At 45.2% G+C, this 15,450-nt stretch overlaps 1 protein-coding gene across 2 annotated transcripts in view; it reads right to left on the bottom strand.

Moving 5' to 3' along the window:
• Nucleotides 1-15,450, bottom strand: part of LOC144773527 (solute carrier organic anion transporter family member 2B1-like) — a 477,218-nt gene that overhangs the window by 277,927 nt on the left and 183,841 nt on the right. For both annotated transcript variants that reach the window (XM_078658588.1, XM_078658589.1), the window contains exon 5: nucleotides 7,738-7,959. In XM_078658588.1, coding sequence (XP_078514714.1) covers nucleotides 7,738-7,959 — 222 coding nt within the window. The remainder of the gene's footprint in view (nucleotides 1-7,737; nucleotides 7,960-15,450) is intronic.

The following is a 15,450-nucleotide window of genomic DNA, read 5'->3' as shown; positions in this document are numbered from 1 at the left end:
AAGCTGTCGCAGTCATATTGCTTTATTTGAGTGCCACTCTTGAAATGGTTATTGCAAGCCGTGCAATCAATGGGCATTACGGGTTCTGCTTTAAATTGGCTTGTTGATTTCCTGACAGACCGCACATTCCAGGTTTTTTCTCCCATGGCTAGTACCAACACCCGTGATTCAGCTTATGAAGTACCACAGGGCTCTATTCTCAGCCCCTTACTGTTTAACGTTTATGTTAGACCTTTGGCTGTTATCGCTGAAGGTGCTGGGTTGTCTATTTTTTCCTATGCCGATGACACCCAGATAATCTCTCTCTCTGCTGAATGAGCATCTAAGTTGTCTTCTCTTCAGACTGGACTAAGGAACATTGCAGGTTGGATGCAGGCCAACCTGCTCAAACTTAATGGCAAAAAAAGGAGGTGTTAATCTTGGGGAAGGATAAAGATCTCTGGGGCACTCAACATTGGCCTTTGGAAATGGGTGCTTTACCACAGCCTAAGCATCAGTTGCGCAATCTAGGATTCATCACTGATGACCAGCTATCAATGAACAAGCAGTAAAGGTGGCCTCGACTTGCTTCACTATCCTTAAATGGCTCAAGAAAATCATTTGGATGTTGCCAGATTCCACTCAAAGAACTGTGTGCCAGTCTCTTGTTACCTCAAGACTGGATTACAGAAACATCCTGTACTTGGGAGCCAGTAAGGATGTGATAAGTAAGTTACAGATGGTGCAGAATGCTGCTGCGAGGTTGCTTTGCCAGACTCCCAAAATGGTCTCCATCTCATGCTACCTTCGGAATCTTCATTGGCTCAGGGTGGAGAACCGTATTCAGTTCAAAGCTCTGAGCTACATGTTTAAGATCAAATCTGGTAAAGCTCCTCAGTACCTTAATGCTTTGGTCCACCCCTACTTACCTCCTCGCCTGCTTCGCTCCTCCACTAGGGCAACATTTTTGGTTCCTAGGACCAAATTGTCGCGAATGGGTGGGCAGTCCTTTTCTTATCTGGGCCCCTTTATGTGGAATTCCCTTCCGCTGTCACTTCGAAATGAAACTGTTTATGGTAACTTTCGAAAGGGTTTAAAAACCCGGTTGTTTATCCAATAGATATTATGTCCCTCTTGGTTCCTGTCAGGCAGCGCCGGGAAACCATCAGATAGCTGTGAGCCTTATAAGACCCTAATAACATAATATAACATAACATTGTGCATTTGGAGGATAATTAGAGGACTTAATTAATGATCAAGTGGCAATGCATGCCTCGAGCCCTGCTATTCAGGAACAGTTATCGATGAATGGTGATGCATGTTTAGATAATATACTGGCAGTTGTACACAAGGCTGAAACATCTAGTAGGTGTGAGAGTGCAATGAGGATAGAAACTAAAGATTTAAAAATGGTTGCTATGATAAAGAGCAATATGAAACTGGGATTTGAAGGGAAACAGAGATTTGGAGGGGAAAGCTCTATATTTCCTAAAGCATATAAAGAACCACCAGAGTGTTATAGATGTGGTAGCACGGATCACTTTGCGTTCACCAAGTCATGTCCTGCAAAGAAACTTAAGTGTGGCACATGCCACATTGTGGGTCATTATTCTAAGGTGGGTAGGAGGAGATCCAAGTTGGTAAAATGTATGCAGGATTGTGAGGATATTGAAAGTGATTCCAGTAATAATGATGAGGAAGAATCGGAATGCAATTCGGATTTCAAGAAACATTTTTTTAAGTATTAGTGATGGATGTTTGCTTGTAGTGTTGGACGAAAATTGGGGGAGAGAGCATTAAAAAAAGTCTGATTCCGGCTCACCTTACGCAAGTACAAATGAAGAAGTTTGGTGGAAAATCATCAGAAATACAGGGGGTACCAAATTATTTCCTTCTGATATTGAACGAGAGAGTTATAGACAAGAAAAGTTTGAAATGGTTGGATGTCACTTGTTCAGGTTTGAGTTGGCATACATATGAGAAGTTATATGTTTCAAAGAAAGGACAGTCTGTCCTTGGATGGAGGGATCAGAAAATCTTTCACATTATTCTATATCCTAATGGCAAAGAGCAGGTTCTGGTAATGGAGGAGGTTATATGAATAGGAGCAAGATGTTGACGAGTTTTCCTTCAGTATTCGAGAAAAAGATTGGTAAGTTAAAGGGATTCAAGCTTGAAATGTGGCTCAAAGAAGGAGCTTTACCTAAAATTCATTACGTCAGGACTGTACCCATTTCGCTAAGAAATGATGTAGCAAGGGAACTGGATGAGCACTCGCTACTGATATAATAGAACACATAGAGGCATCTGCCTTGGTTTCACCCCTGGTGTTGGCACAATGGAGCAATGGCAAACTGAGATTATGGGGCTTATTACGATGTCAGGCAGATGTGGAAATGGGAACGACCGACCTCTGGTCAGTGGTCCCGACCGCCTAGTTACGTGAACGACGAACCTCTTGTCAGTGGTCCCGACCGCCTAGTTATGATGCGACCACCCATGGTGCGGTCACATACTCATATTTCCCTATGGGAACATGTGCCATAAATCGGCCGTAGCACAAGCTCCCATAGGGAAATGGGAGGTTGTGTTCATTTCTGCACCTCATGGCAGGCGCCTCAGGGTGCCTGCCATGAGGGTGCAGGGATCCACTTGGCCCCCAACTGGAGGCTGCAAACAGAAGGGGGCCCTATACGGGATCCCAAACTCGCTCTCCAACAGGCTTTCCATGTCGGAAAGCCCAGCATGGAAAGCCTACCGGAAACCGAGCATCGTAATCTGGAAGGCATAAAACGTTGACCATATGGATTACCGGATGATTTCTGACGGGTCGATGTGCTCCTTGACCCTGTCGGAATCCAGCCGAAATGACAGGGCGGTTTCACTTCAGACCTCCTAAATTGTAAGTAAGCGGTTGGAAATGAAACCAATGATCTCGGTCGGACCGAAATCGTAATCGCCCCCTATCTGTAGATTTACATCATCTGAATAGCAATATTATAGTGGATCAACTCCCACTACCTAAAATAAAGGAAATGCTGTCTTTGTTGAAAGGAGCTAAGTTGTTTTCCATGACTGATTGATCTGCAGCATACCACCAAATTCCCCCATCTAAAGACAGCAAGCCAGCAAGGAAAATACTGCATTTATTACACTGCAAGGATTTTATGAATTTAAAAGAATGCCATATAGCTTGGCTTTGACATATGCTGTTTTTCAAAGGTTAAATCACCAACTATTCTGAAAGTTTTATATGCACCAAATTTGTTTCAAGATGATATATTCGTCTTTGGGAAAAAAAGGAACATGATAAGTAATTGGAAGAGGTTTTGAACATCCTGGGGTCACATGGTTTACCTATTGAATATTCTAAATGTACAGTTGCTGAAAGTAGTGTCACTTACTTAGGACATATAACCAATTGTGATGGCCTTTAACCAAAACTTTCCCTGGTAGATGCCATGCAAAATGTGTCAGCTACATGTTCCAAAATGAAGTAGGATTGTTCAAAGGTCTGGTTAAATTTTGTTCAAAGTACATTCTGAATTTTGAGGCTAGAACTGACACCATTAGACAATTAATGAAAAATAAGAGCAAATTTAAGTGGTCTCCTGAATGTGAATCTGATTTTTGTAACGTGAAGGACTTATTGCTAATGTAGCTTTGCTTCTCCCATCCTCGTCGCCACTTATATTATGTTCTTATCTCTCCGCACAGAATAAGCTGAAGATTACTTTATTAAGATTAAAGAGCAGACAGGTACATGACCAACACAGTACTCCGTGTTACTCTATCTATCTATTCATCACCTTCCTAGCTCCTACCTTGAACATGCCATGTTCTGTCACCACGGTACAAAAGGGGGTGGTGATGGACGGAGCATCTGAATCAATCAAACACTCACACCCAGTCAAAAGATCTGGGTTTAATCCATCACCGTTCTTTAGCCCACTCTGCCACCCCAGTTCAGACATGGCTATATGCAAATCAGTCTGACCCTGTGCCTCATGGGAACAATCCAGCCCGAACTGCCAAGCCATGTCTTCCCTGGACCGGAAACAAGCTTCCGAGGACCGGTTTCTGGCATTCCAGCCGTCTTCAGCCCGGCTTGCTTGAATCCAGTGGCAAAGTGAGCAAGGGACTCATGTCTGAGCATACCCTGCCACACTTATGTCGGCCAAAAGCGGTACAAAAGGGGGTGGTGATGAACGGAGCATCTGAATCAATCAAACACTCACACCCAGTCAAAAGATCTGGGTTTAATCCATCACCGTTCTTTAGCCCACTCTGCCACCCCAGTTCAGACATGGCTATATGCAAATCAGTCTGACCCTGTGCCTCATGGGAACAGTCCAGCCCGAACTGCCAAGCCATGTCTTCCCTGGACCGGAAACAAGCTTCCGAGGACCGGTTTCTGGCATTCCAGCCATCTTCAGCCCGGCTTGCTTGAATCCAGTGGCAAAGTGAGCAAGGGACTAACGTCTGAGCTTACCCTGCCACACTTATGGCGGCCAAAAGCGGTACAAAAGGGGGTGGTGATGGACGGAGCATCTGAATCAATCAAACACTCACACCTAGTCAAAAGATCTGGGTTTAATCCATCACCGTTCTTTAGCCCACTCTGCCACCCTTGCTTGAATCCAGTGGCAAAGTGAGCAAGGGACTCACGTCTGAGCATACCCTGCCACACTTATGGAGGCCAAAAGCGGTACAAGAGGGGGTGGTGATGGACGGAGCATCTGAATCAATCAAACACTCACACCCAGTCAAAAGATCTGGGTTTAATCCATCACCATTCTTTAGCCCACTCTGACACCCTGCTTGATTCTGGTCTAGGAAAGACATGGCTTGGTAGTTCGGGCTGGACAGTTCCCATGAAGCACAGGGTCAAGGCTGATTTGCATATAGCTAATGTCTGACCTAGGGTGGTGTGGAGTGCAAAATAACGATGGATTTAGGCCCAGATCTTTGTACTGGGGTGAATGTAAGACATTGTTCTACATTCTGTCCATCAATTGTGGTTTTTGCAATTTTCACCCCGAGTGGGCTGGGTATGCTCAGACGTGAGTCCCAGGCTCTCCACATCACTGGAGTCAAGCTATCCAGGCTGAAGAAGGCTGATAGCCAGAAACCGGTCCTTGGATGCTTGATTCCGGTCTAGGAAAGACATGGCTTGGCAGTTCGGGCTGGACTATTCCCATGAGGCACAGGGTCAAGGCTGATTTGCATATAGCCATTGTCTGACCTAGGGTAGTGTGGAGTGCAAAAAAAAGAAGGATTTAGGCCCAGATCTTTGTACTGGGGTGAATGTAAGACATTGTTCTACATTCTGTTGATCAACTGTGGTTTTTGCAATTTTCACCCCGAGTGGTCTGGGTATGCTCAGACGTGAGTCCCAAGCTCTCCACATCACTGGAGTCAAGCTATCCAGGCTGAAGAAGGCTGATAGCCAGAAACCGGTCCTTGGATGCTTGATTCCGGTCTAGGAAAGACATGGCTTGGTAGTTCGGGCTGGACTGTTCCCATGAGGCACAGGGTCAAGGCTGATTTGCATATAGCCATTGTCTGACCTAGGGTGGTGTGGAGTGTACAAAAACTATGGATTTAGGCTCAGATCTTTGTACTGGGGTGAATGTAAGACATTGTTGTACATTCTGTCCATCAACTGTGTTTTTTGCAATTTTAAACCCGAGTGGGCTGGGTATGCTAAGACGTGAGTCCCAGGCTCTCCACATCACTGGAGTCAAGCTATCCAGGCTGAAGAAGGCTGATAGCCAGAAACCGGTCCTTGGATGCTTGATTCCGGTCTAGGAAAGACATGGTTTGGTAGTTCGGGCTGGACTGTTCCCATGAGGCACAGGGTCAAGGCTGATTTGCATATAGCCATTGTCTGACCTAGGGTGGTGTGGAGTGTACAAAAACGATGGATTTAGGCCCAGATATTTGTACTGGGGTGAATGTAAGACATTGTTCTACATTCTGTCCATCAACTGTGGTTTTTGCAATTTTCACCCCGAGTGGGCTGGGTATGCTCAGACGTGAGTCCCAGGCTCTCCACATCACTGGAGTCAAGCTATCCAGGCTGAAGAAGGCTGATAGCCAGAAACCGGTCCTTGGATGCTTTATTCTGGTCCAGGAAAGACATGGCTTGGTAATTCGGGCTGGACTCTTCCCATGAGGCACAGGGTCAAGGCTGATTTGCATATAGCCATTGTCTGACCTAGGGTGGTGTGGAGTGCAAAAAAACGATGGATTTAGGCCCAGATCTGTGTACTGGGGTGAATGTAAGACATTGTTCTACATTCTGTCCATCAACTGTGGTTTTTGCCATTTTCACCCCGAGTGGGCTGGGTATGCTCAGACGTGAGTCCCAGGCTCTCCACATCACTGGAGTCAAGCTATCCAGGCTGAAGAAGGCTGATAGCCAGAAACCGGTCCTTGTATGCTTGATTCCGGTCTAGGAAAGACATGGCTTTGTAGTTCGGGCTGGACTGTTCCCATGAGGCACAGGGTCAAAGCTTCGTCCTTCTATGTGAGACACATTTAATTTTCATTCGAGTGAGACATAAAAATGCAAATCTTTTCACGTAGGATAATGAAACGTCACAGTAAGGATGGAGTTTGAGGCTTAGTTTTCCTTAAGTTTGCTAGAGTATGAATCTTGGGTTAATGCACACACATTTCAAGGGGCTTATTTACAAGAAACCGAAGCATCTTTATAGATGCGTCAGTTTCCCTGCTCCAGCCTGCAAAACCCTTGCACCACCATGGTTCCACCGTATTTACAATACGGCGCACCATGGCAGGAGGTTTGACAGACGCATCAGAAATTCTGACACATCTGTCGGCTCAAAAGTCACGCATTACTGGAGTCGTGTTGCAAGTACGACGGAACTCCAACAATGCATGGGGAGGCCTATTCCTAATACACTGCATCACTCCTTACGTAGGTTTTGACGCAGAGGCATCCTAAAAGTGGCACAGTGAAATCTTGTACATTTCACCACGTTGCTTCAACAAACTTTCCCACCTTGGAATGCCTACTCTGCATAGATTATACCCGGTGCAGGTATAATGTGACACAGGGCTTTACAACATGACGCATCTCCCTAGATGTGGCATGTGGCGAGGCTGTTTGCCCTAGGCCTCACTCTTTGGAGGGCCCTGCACTGTCACTGTTGAATGTATTGACATATCACAAAAGAAAGCAAAGGCTGCTTTTGTGATTCATTCATAATGAGGCAGGCAATGCTAGCCGGCACTAGATGGCACCATATCACTAAATGCACTGCCTCGAATTATGTCCAAGGACATTGTTTTAATTTTTAATGAGATCTTATCTGACAGACCCTATGGAAAATACTGCTTGCAATAAAAGATATTCCTTGCAGTTATATTAATGCACAACCAGTCCCATGCCTCCCTCCTGCATACTCATTTAAAATTCTGGTTCTTCTGCACAGCCTCTTCCTACATCCAGGCTTGCAGATTTGGAGACATTTTAGCAGTAAGCACACACTCAATCTTCTACTTTCAGAACCCTTCACAAGATTTTGGGAAGCCATACCCCAGTGTTTCATATTAAAGGAGTGACTGGAGAAGACCTTCAAAGTCAAATGCAATTTCCATAAAATAGGTGACAATGTATGAGGCAAATGTCTTTATTCAAAGAGAATGTTAATGTTGCGTAGAACGGGAAAAAAGAGGCATGGCAGTCAAAGGTGAAAGTTACGGGCAGCTTTAATATGGACGACTTACCTATGTAAAATGGCGAGTTCCTTTTGCTGGCAAAATCATCAATGTACGATATGCCAAATGGCTGAATAGGAACTCCACCCACTCCGAGGAGAAACTGGCCAATAAAGAGGAAGTATATGACGTGCAAAGTCCCCTTTACGGACTGATTGGTGCAGCTAGAATTATTTAGCACCCGGCTGGTCCCATCCAGCTGACAAATGTCAGTCAAGTTGCTGGACACACCTGTAAAATTGGAAAACAAATGGTCAAGGACCGATCTCATTATTTGCAGTTTTATAAAGTGCGGACATGAACCCGAAGGCATTAGAGCGCTTTACAACACACAGGATACAGGGTTACAGCAGATTACAGTAATAGTATTTTAGCTCAGACATCTAGTGATGCATACAAAAATTACCACAACAGATAGTTACACCAGTTGGGTAGAGGACATACACAGTTACACAAAGTCAGATCAGGGCGCAGTGGAGAAGTACTTAAGTCTGGGCAAGGGTGGATTAACCAACTTGTCTGTCAAATAGAACCTTGATGTTCTTTTTGAAGCTTGCTAGGCAGGTGTTTAAACAGACTGAGGGAGGCAGAGAGTTCCAGATTCTAGTGGCGCTACCAGACAAAGACTGATTCAATTGTTCTCGACTAAAAGTGGGCTGTTTAAGGATCAGGGATTGGACATTTCTGGAGCTTCTATTTGCTCAAGAGATTTTCAGTTTCTCATTTAGATAGGGAGGTGAGGAAGAGTGCAGCGCTCTGTGAGTAATGCATGCAATTTTTAATTGGGGAGCCATTGGAAGGTTAGCATAGCAGGGGAAATATGGTCAAATTTCTTCTTGATGCCTAAGACGAAGGGTGCTGCAACATGCAGTGTTGCTCTCAATGGGCCTAGGTGAACTTTGGGAATGCCTGAGAGAAGGGCAATTCCAAAGTGTAGTCTAGAGAGACTGTGAGTCTGCACCACTGTTCTGAGATTCTGGTCGAAATCAATTGTTTGATTCCCCAAAGCTGCCTAAGTTGGTGGTGTGTGCTGTTGGCCATGGCTGCTATGAGGCTGTGAAGATTGAGACGATTATCAAGGGTGATGCCGAGTGATCTGGCACACATGACAATGGCAGGGCAGCCATTGAAGGTGGGAATGGAATGTTGCCATCCATTCTTGCACTAGATTTATTGCTTTTGGAGGTGAGATCAAGAGAAATTCTGTTTTAGTTGGCTTGAGTTTTAAATGGTGGTTTGACATCTAGTTTCGAATCTTGAAGAGTGTATTTGAAAGCAGAGCAATGCCCTCCCAGGATTAGGTTTTCAAGTATATTTGGGTATTGTTGTCGTACAGGTGGAAGAGAATCCCTACGTTTCTGAGAACCACACCTAGTGGCTCTAGATAGAGGTTAAAGAGGGTTGGGGAGAGGATCGAATCTTGAGGTACCTCCTGGTGAATGCTGTCTGGTCTTGAGAACAAGTTGCTAATTTTCCAAATTTCTGAGCAGTTTGAATGGTAAATAGAAGAACCATTTGAGGGCAGTGCCTCCACATGCCATGCTTAGTTCAAGAATGCAAAGGAGGTCATGATGGTTGACAGTATTGAAGTTTGCCAAAAGATCCAAGAGGCTCAGGAGGCAGGAATTGCCGGCTTCGAGGATTCTAAGGGGGTCATCGACAATATGGAGGATCGCAGTTTCTGTAATGTGACCTTGGCAGAAACCTGATTGGAGAGTGTCTTAGGAGGTTGTTTGTTTGAATGCGTGAGGCTAACTGGGACACTATGCAACTTTCGATTACTTCTCCTAAAACTGGATTTGTGGACAGTAGTTGTTCAGGTACTTTGGATCGAAAGGTTGTTTTTTCAAGAGTGGAGTGATTTGACCCATTTTTGGTCATTCTGGGTAGAGGCCCTGTTTGAGAGAGGACTGAACCAAGGTGGTTCAAATGGAGAGTAGGTGTTTGGCAAGAGATTTGCTGATAGAGCCTGGAATGGCATCCTGATGATGGTTTGAGGGTTTTACTTTGGAGATAGTTTGTTGTATGTCCTGCTCAGAGGAAAGGATGACCATAATTATAGTGTCTTGCATGGTAAAGACTCAACTGTTTCAAGGGAGTTGTTGATAGGAAGAAAGATATGGATGTTTTTAACTTTTTTAATCAATAAATCCACAAAATCATTTCAAAGGGCCACAGGTGGCTTAGGAGCAAAGTGATAGAGGGGTTAGTCCACTGTTCAATGACCTTGAATAGGTGCTTCAGTTTATTTGTTGCAGAATTCACAAGGGCACTGGTATGATAGGATGTGGACCCTAGTGTTTGGCACCTCGCTTTGCGAAGCTTAGTTAAACTTATGTGAGATGTTGCTAGTCTCTGTTCTTTCTCGCATTTTCTGATAACCTTTTGTTCTTCATAAAGCTCTTTTAAAAACCAGGGCCCAGAGGGTTTTGGTCTGGATACATTGCACTTTAGGGGTGCACATTTGTCAATAAGGGATTCCATGCAGGAGCTGTATTTGTCAGTGGCCTTGTTAATGTCAAGATAAGGTGTAATGACAATTAGGGTGGGAAAGGCCATGATGGCCATGGATTCTTTGTCAAGGGTGGATGTGTCTCTAAGTCATATTTTCTCTTTCTTGAGTTGCCTATATGTTTTGACGGAAGAGCGGTTAGAGAAAACGGTATCTGCATGTGATCAGACCAGTCGACTGGGATGGAGTTGCATATCTTTAGGTAGAGGGAACTGGAAACTTTCAGATCAAGAATGGCGCCTTTATGGTGTAGGTTTCTGGCAATGATGTTGTAGATCGATGGCATTGAGAAGGGAGGTAAAAGGGTCCACATAGCTGTTGCCCACGTCTTCCCAGTGGATGTTGAAGTCACCAAGAAAGATAGCTAATTGTTGAGAGGTAAAGAAATCCATGCATTCCTTGATGCAGGTGCTGTTTTGCCCCGGTGGGAAGTAAATCACATTCAATCTGAGGATAGAGGTAGTGGATGTGGATAGTTTCACGGACATGCATTCAAAAACTGAAAGTAAGTCATTGGGAGGGTTCGGCATCTCAGAGAGTTTCGGTGAATGAGTGTGAGACCTCCACCAAATCTATCTTCCCGCTTGCACCATAGAATTGAGTAGTTGCAAGGAAGAAGAAGGTCTAGAGCTGGTTAGATGAGACATTGAGCCCCATTTCTGTGAGGATCAGGATGTCAAGATTATGGGTCAGGATCGAGTCTGATAACTCTGGACAGTGTTTGACTGCAAATCGACAATTGTGTAGCATGTAGTTCAGGGAGAAGCTGTTGTCTTTCTGGCTTAGCTGTTCCAGGAGGGTAGTTGGGATTTGTATCAAGTTAAGAGGGGTTGAGCGTGCTCTGGGATGGTGTGTGAGTTTTATTGTGTCAGAGATGATGTTGGAAATCAAGCAGCCCCTTGTGGGAAGATAGAAGGAGTGGGTAGAGGAATTTGAAGCTGGTATCTCTTTAGGAAATGGAGTAGGTCTGAAATGTCTAGGGGTGGATGTGTCTGTTTCTATCTGGAGAGGTGGCAGTTTTTGTTATGGTAGAAGGGTGTAGGGGATGGTCTGCAGGGGTGATGGGGGTAGGAGTGGCGAGAAGATAAAGAGTCACTAAGCTGGGATACAGCTGATGTGAGGTTATCCATTCTTTAAGAGAGGTGTGAGATTGAGAGGCCAGTTTTGTTCAGTACTAGTAGGGGGCTGGAGGTAGACTGTTCGGAGTGGACTCTGAGGGGTTGGTATGCAGGATGGGGGAGGTGCTGGTTGTTGAAGTCTGGTGTTGGGGCAGGGGATGAAAAAGGTAGTGTGGAAGGAGAAGACATGTGGGCCAACTGTGGGGATGAAAGAAGGGTGACAGCAGCAACCTGCATGGGAGATAATGGTTTGTGGAACATTGTAGAGGAATGGTGCGGAGATGGTCTGTGGGAGGGATGTTCAAGGCCTGGAATAGTGGCTCAGTTATCGGTTAAGGGAGGCATAACAGATTGTAGGAGAGTATGGGGTGAGAGATTTTCCTGGGTCGAATGGAAGGGGGAAAGCAGGATAGAGAGGAGGATCATGGAAGTTTGTAGGAGGACCTGAGAGAAGATAAATTAAGTTGATTGTGTCCAGAATTGTATCATTGGCATTGAATATGATGTTCCCATTGTTGTAAATGGACATAGAAAGGTTCTCCAGGAGGGCAAAGGGAGAGCAGAATTTGAGTTTGCATCTAAGGCGGATGTTAGATAGAGAAGAGGATGGGATAAAACTGCGTAAAGATAGGATCTATAGGTCAGCTGGGGAGGTCAGTTTTGCGTTGGCTGTGGTTCTGTCAGCAACAAGGTTTTCTGGGAAGTCTCTCAAGGTCCTGTTTTTCAAGTTTTTAATTGCATGTTTGGAAGGATTTTGGGGGGGGTGTTATTTGATCTTGAAAGCATCTGCACCGGATTTGGAAAGGGGCCCGGGGGGGGGGACTTGGTGGCAATAGATTTTGACAACATCTTGGAGGCTGATGACTGTTGGGAAGTTATAGGAGTTGACCTAAGCAGCCATTGCTACATTAAAGATGGTCCTCCTGAGGTCATCCACAGCCTTGCAATGTGCACTGTGATCAAGGAAACGGGCCGATCCCGTGGCTGCTCCAGGCTTATGCGATGAGATGGAGGAGATAAATCCCCAGTAATCCCTCTGAAGATCGTCAACATTTGGCATTTCGATGTGTGGCGGGCGGCAGGAGTGCTTGATTATGCAGAGCAGGAGCATCAGGTAGCCATCTTGGTGAGGGTTTGTTCACTTGAGGAGGGTTTTCTACTGTTGCTGTTAGAAGAGTTGTTATTCTTTTGGTGAATCAAATATAACTTTGCTTGGGCGGCTTCTTAATAGTAATGTGAAAAACCCCAAATAGAGATGGGCAGTGTCCAAACAAATTGGAACCATTCAGGTCTGTGTCTAATAACTACAAAACCCCTGCCAGAAGACCCTAGATCACAAGTGCATACCGGTTTCCCCCCTGAGGACGTCCCAGAAAGTGAGCGTGTTATACAGTAAGTCTTTGAGTTGGATCTCACAACTGGGATGCTCCTAAGAAAGTGGACATTCAAGGAGGAGGACATGAGTCCCAGCGGTGGACATTTTGGGGTCAGGCAGGGGTTTGAGGCATCTCCAGGGAGGTGGTGCCCTTGAAGCAGCAAAAAGACACGGAGTATTGAGGTATCTACCTTGAAGAGGCAGCAGGGTGGATCTCACAGCCGGAATGCTACTAAGAAAGTGGGACATTTCAGGATTAGTAATTGACTCCCAGAGGTGGCCATTTTGGGGTCAGACATGGGTTTGAGGCATCTCCAGGGTGGTGATGCCTTTGAAACAGCAACAAGATGAAGAGTAGTGAGATCCCGTCCTCGAAGAGGCAGCAGGATGGCTGTTCAGGACATTCAGGGTTCACTGGGGATATACCGAGATTCAATCAGCCATAACATCAGTCCGGCTGGTAAAGGAGTTTCTTCACACATTAACTCAGGCCTCAAATCCCCCAGAGCCAGCAGCACTCCTATATTATAGGCCTTGCATCACCTCGTCTGTTGTCTTACAGGCTCCGGCAGGCCCGCAGTCCTTAGAGTCAGGCCTCCATCACAGGGAGTCCTCCACAGCCTAGTGGTCTCCTGTGCTATCTTGCTTCTGATTGGAGAAGTGATCACAAAGCCCCCAGAGGATCAGAGTCTTGGGTAACTACATGAGACAGTGAAATCAATGGAAGCTCCGGAGTTCAGAGGTAACATGCACAGAGGATCAATACCATCACGAATACCTGAAGGAAGAGGATCCTTCTAATCAGCAACATATTACCAAACAAACCAGCAGCCCTTTGAGGAAGGTAACCAGTCAGGACAGCAGCAGCAACCTACCAGCTGGCAGTACCAACAGGTCAAAAAGTAATTTTACGGATGTTCACACGGAAGAGGACAACCACGGGGGTGGCCCAACGAGCTAGTGACTTTGCACAGTTCACAAGAGGCTACCTGATAACACCTAAGAGGGCAACAACAAGGGTGCACAAGAACTCCTGCACTCAACACTAGTAGGAGGCAGACTACAACATTTTCTCAACGAATGGAGGAAAATCACCACAGAGAAATGGGTGTCAAAACTAATACAATTTGGATATTGCATGGAAAGCCCCAAAGAAAAAGGTACATTCAAGACAAGAGACAGCCTGCCTACTCAAGTCAGTAGAGGAGTTGCAGACAAAAGGGACTATATAGTTAGTAAAAAGACTGGAAAGAAACAAGGAAAACTACTAAACATATTTCTTAAGTCGAAAAGGAGATGCATCACTCAGAGTAATCCTAGATCTCAGATTTCTAAGCACATTCACAAGAACTCGGAGGTTCAAGATGACACACTACAAATTCAAATGGGGTATTTCATGGCCACGATAGATTTGAAAGACTCTTACCTACACATCACCATAAATAGAAGTCACAAAAGATTCTTCAGACTCATTATAAACAAGGAACACTACCAGTTCAAGGTACTGACCTTTGGAATAAAGTCAGCACAAAGAGTATACACTGTGGGGCAGATTTATGTTAACTGGCGCATCCCCAGGGATGCGCCAGTTAATGTGCGCCACAGTGAGCCACAGCTCCGCCACCCATGGTGCGCCGCATTTACAATGCGGCGCACCATGGTGCAAGGCAGGGAAGATGCGTGACGCATCTTTCGGCGTACGGGCGGGGCATTCCTGGAGTCATGTCGCAAGTGTGACATGACTCCTGCAATGCACAGGGGCCACCCCTACATTGCATGGTGCATCACCCTTACGCCTGCTTCAAGCAGGCGTAAGGAATTGACGTAGAAAGTGACTGAGTGAAATCTCATAGATTACACTCAGCCACTTTTAGGAGGCGTTCCTGCGCAGGAACGCCCCCCCCTGCGCAGGAACGCCTCCTTATGGCGCAGGGCTTTACAACGTGAAGCATCTCCAAGATGCGTCACGTTGTAAATAGGGTGCATTGTTTGCGCCGCCGTTGCGTCAAATAAAGTGACGCAATTGCGGCGCAAAGAGGCGCAAGGGCCTCATAAATCTGCCCCAAAGTGCCTAGCAATAGTAGCAGCACACCTACAGTGGCAGGGAATATACTGTAGTGTAGTTCCTATATTCCCAATAGGCTCTGCGCATTGGAATAATATAAACAGCAGTGTAGACGTAGGACTGAGGTCGACTAGGTCTCTACTGACTATATTAGACTTAATTAGTTTTGTCAGCTAGCTCAGAGGTCACTAGAAACTTTCTCGAATAAACAAGGAGGAGTTTAACTTCCCTGGATAGACAAGAAGGCATTAGCTTCTGACAACCATAAAACATGACAACTTTGCTCCCTCAGAATAAGAGTGTATCTCTAGAGTCGTGTGAAAACAATAGACAGCTATTTCACTCAGTCAATCGTGCATACTTAGTTTCACCAGAGTGCAGAGAAATAGAGAGAGGGGCGTTTTCAATAAAAGGTGTTATTTATTGAGCAGTCTTCTTTCTCATGCAAGAGAAATGAATTGCCACAATTGCAATACTTATAGTAAAGTAAAGTGCGTACAGTAAAAGGAGTATTATAAAATAATACTGTAAAAGCATTGATATGGTTTCTTAGCCATATGATACTTTAAAATAGATAAAATATATACATACATAAAAACATTGACTAACGTACTCAACTGGTGCTTCTAAATACGCCTACCCCAGTGTACCT

Source organism: Lissotriton helveticus, chromosome 8 (genome assembly GCF_964261635.1).
Source record: "Lissotriton helveticus chromosome 8, aLisHel1.1, whole genome shotgun sequence".
Lineage (NCBI taxonomy): Eukaryota > Metazoa > Chordata > Amphibia > Caudata > Salamandridae > Lissotriton > Lissotriton helveticus.
Note: the sequence above shows the minus strand (reverse complement) of the source record. Positions and strands in the feature narration are given on the sequence as shown.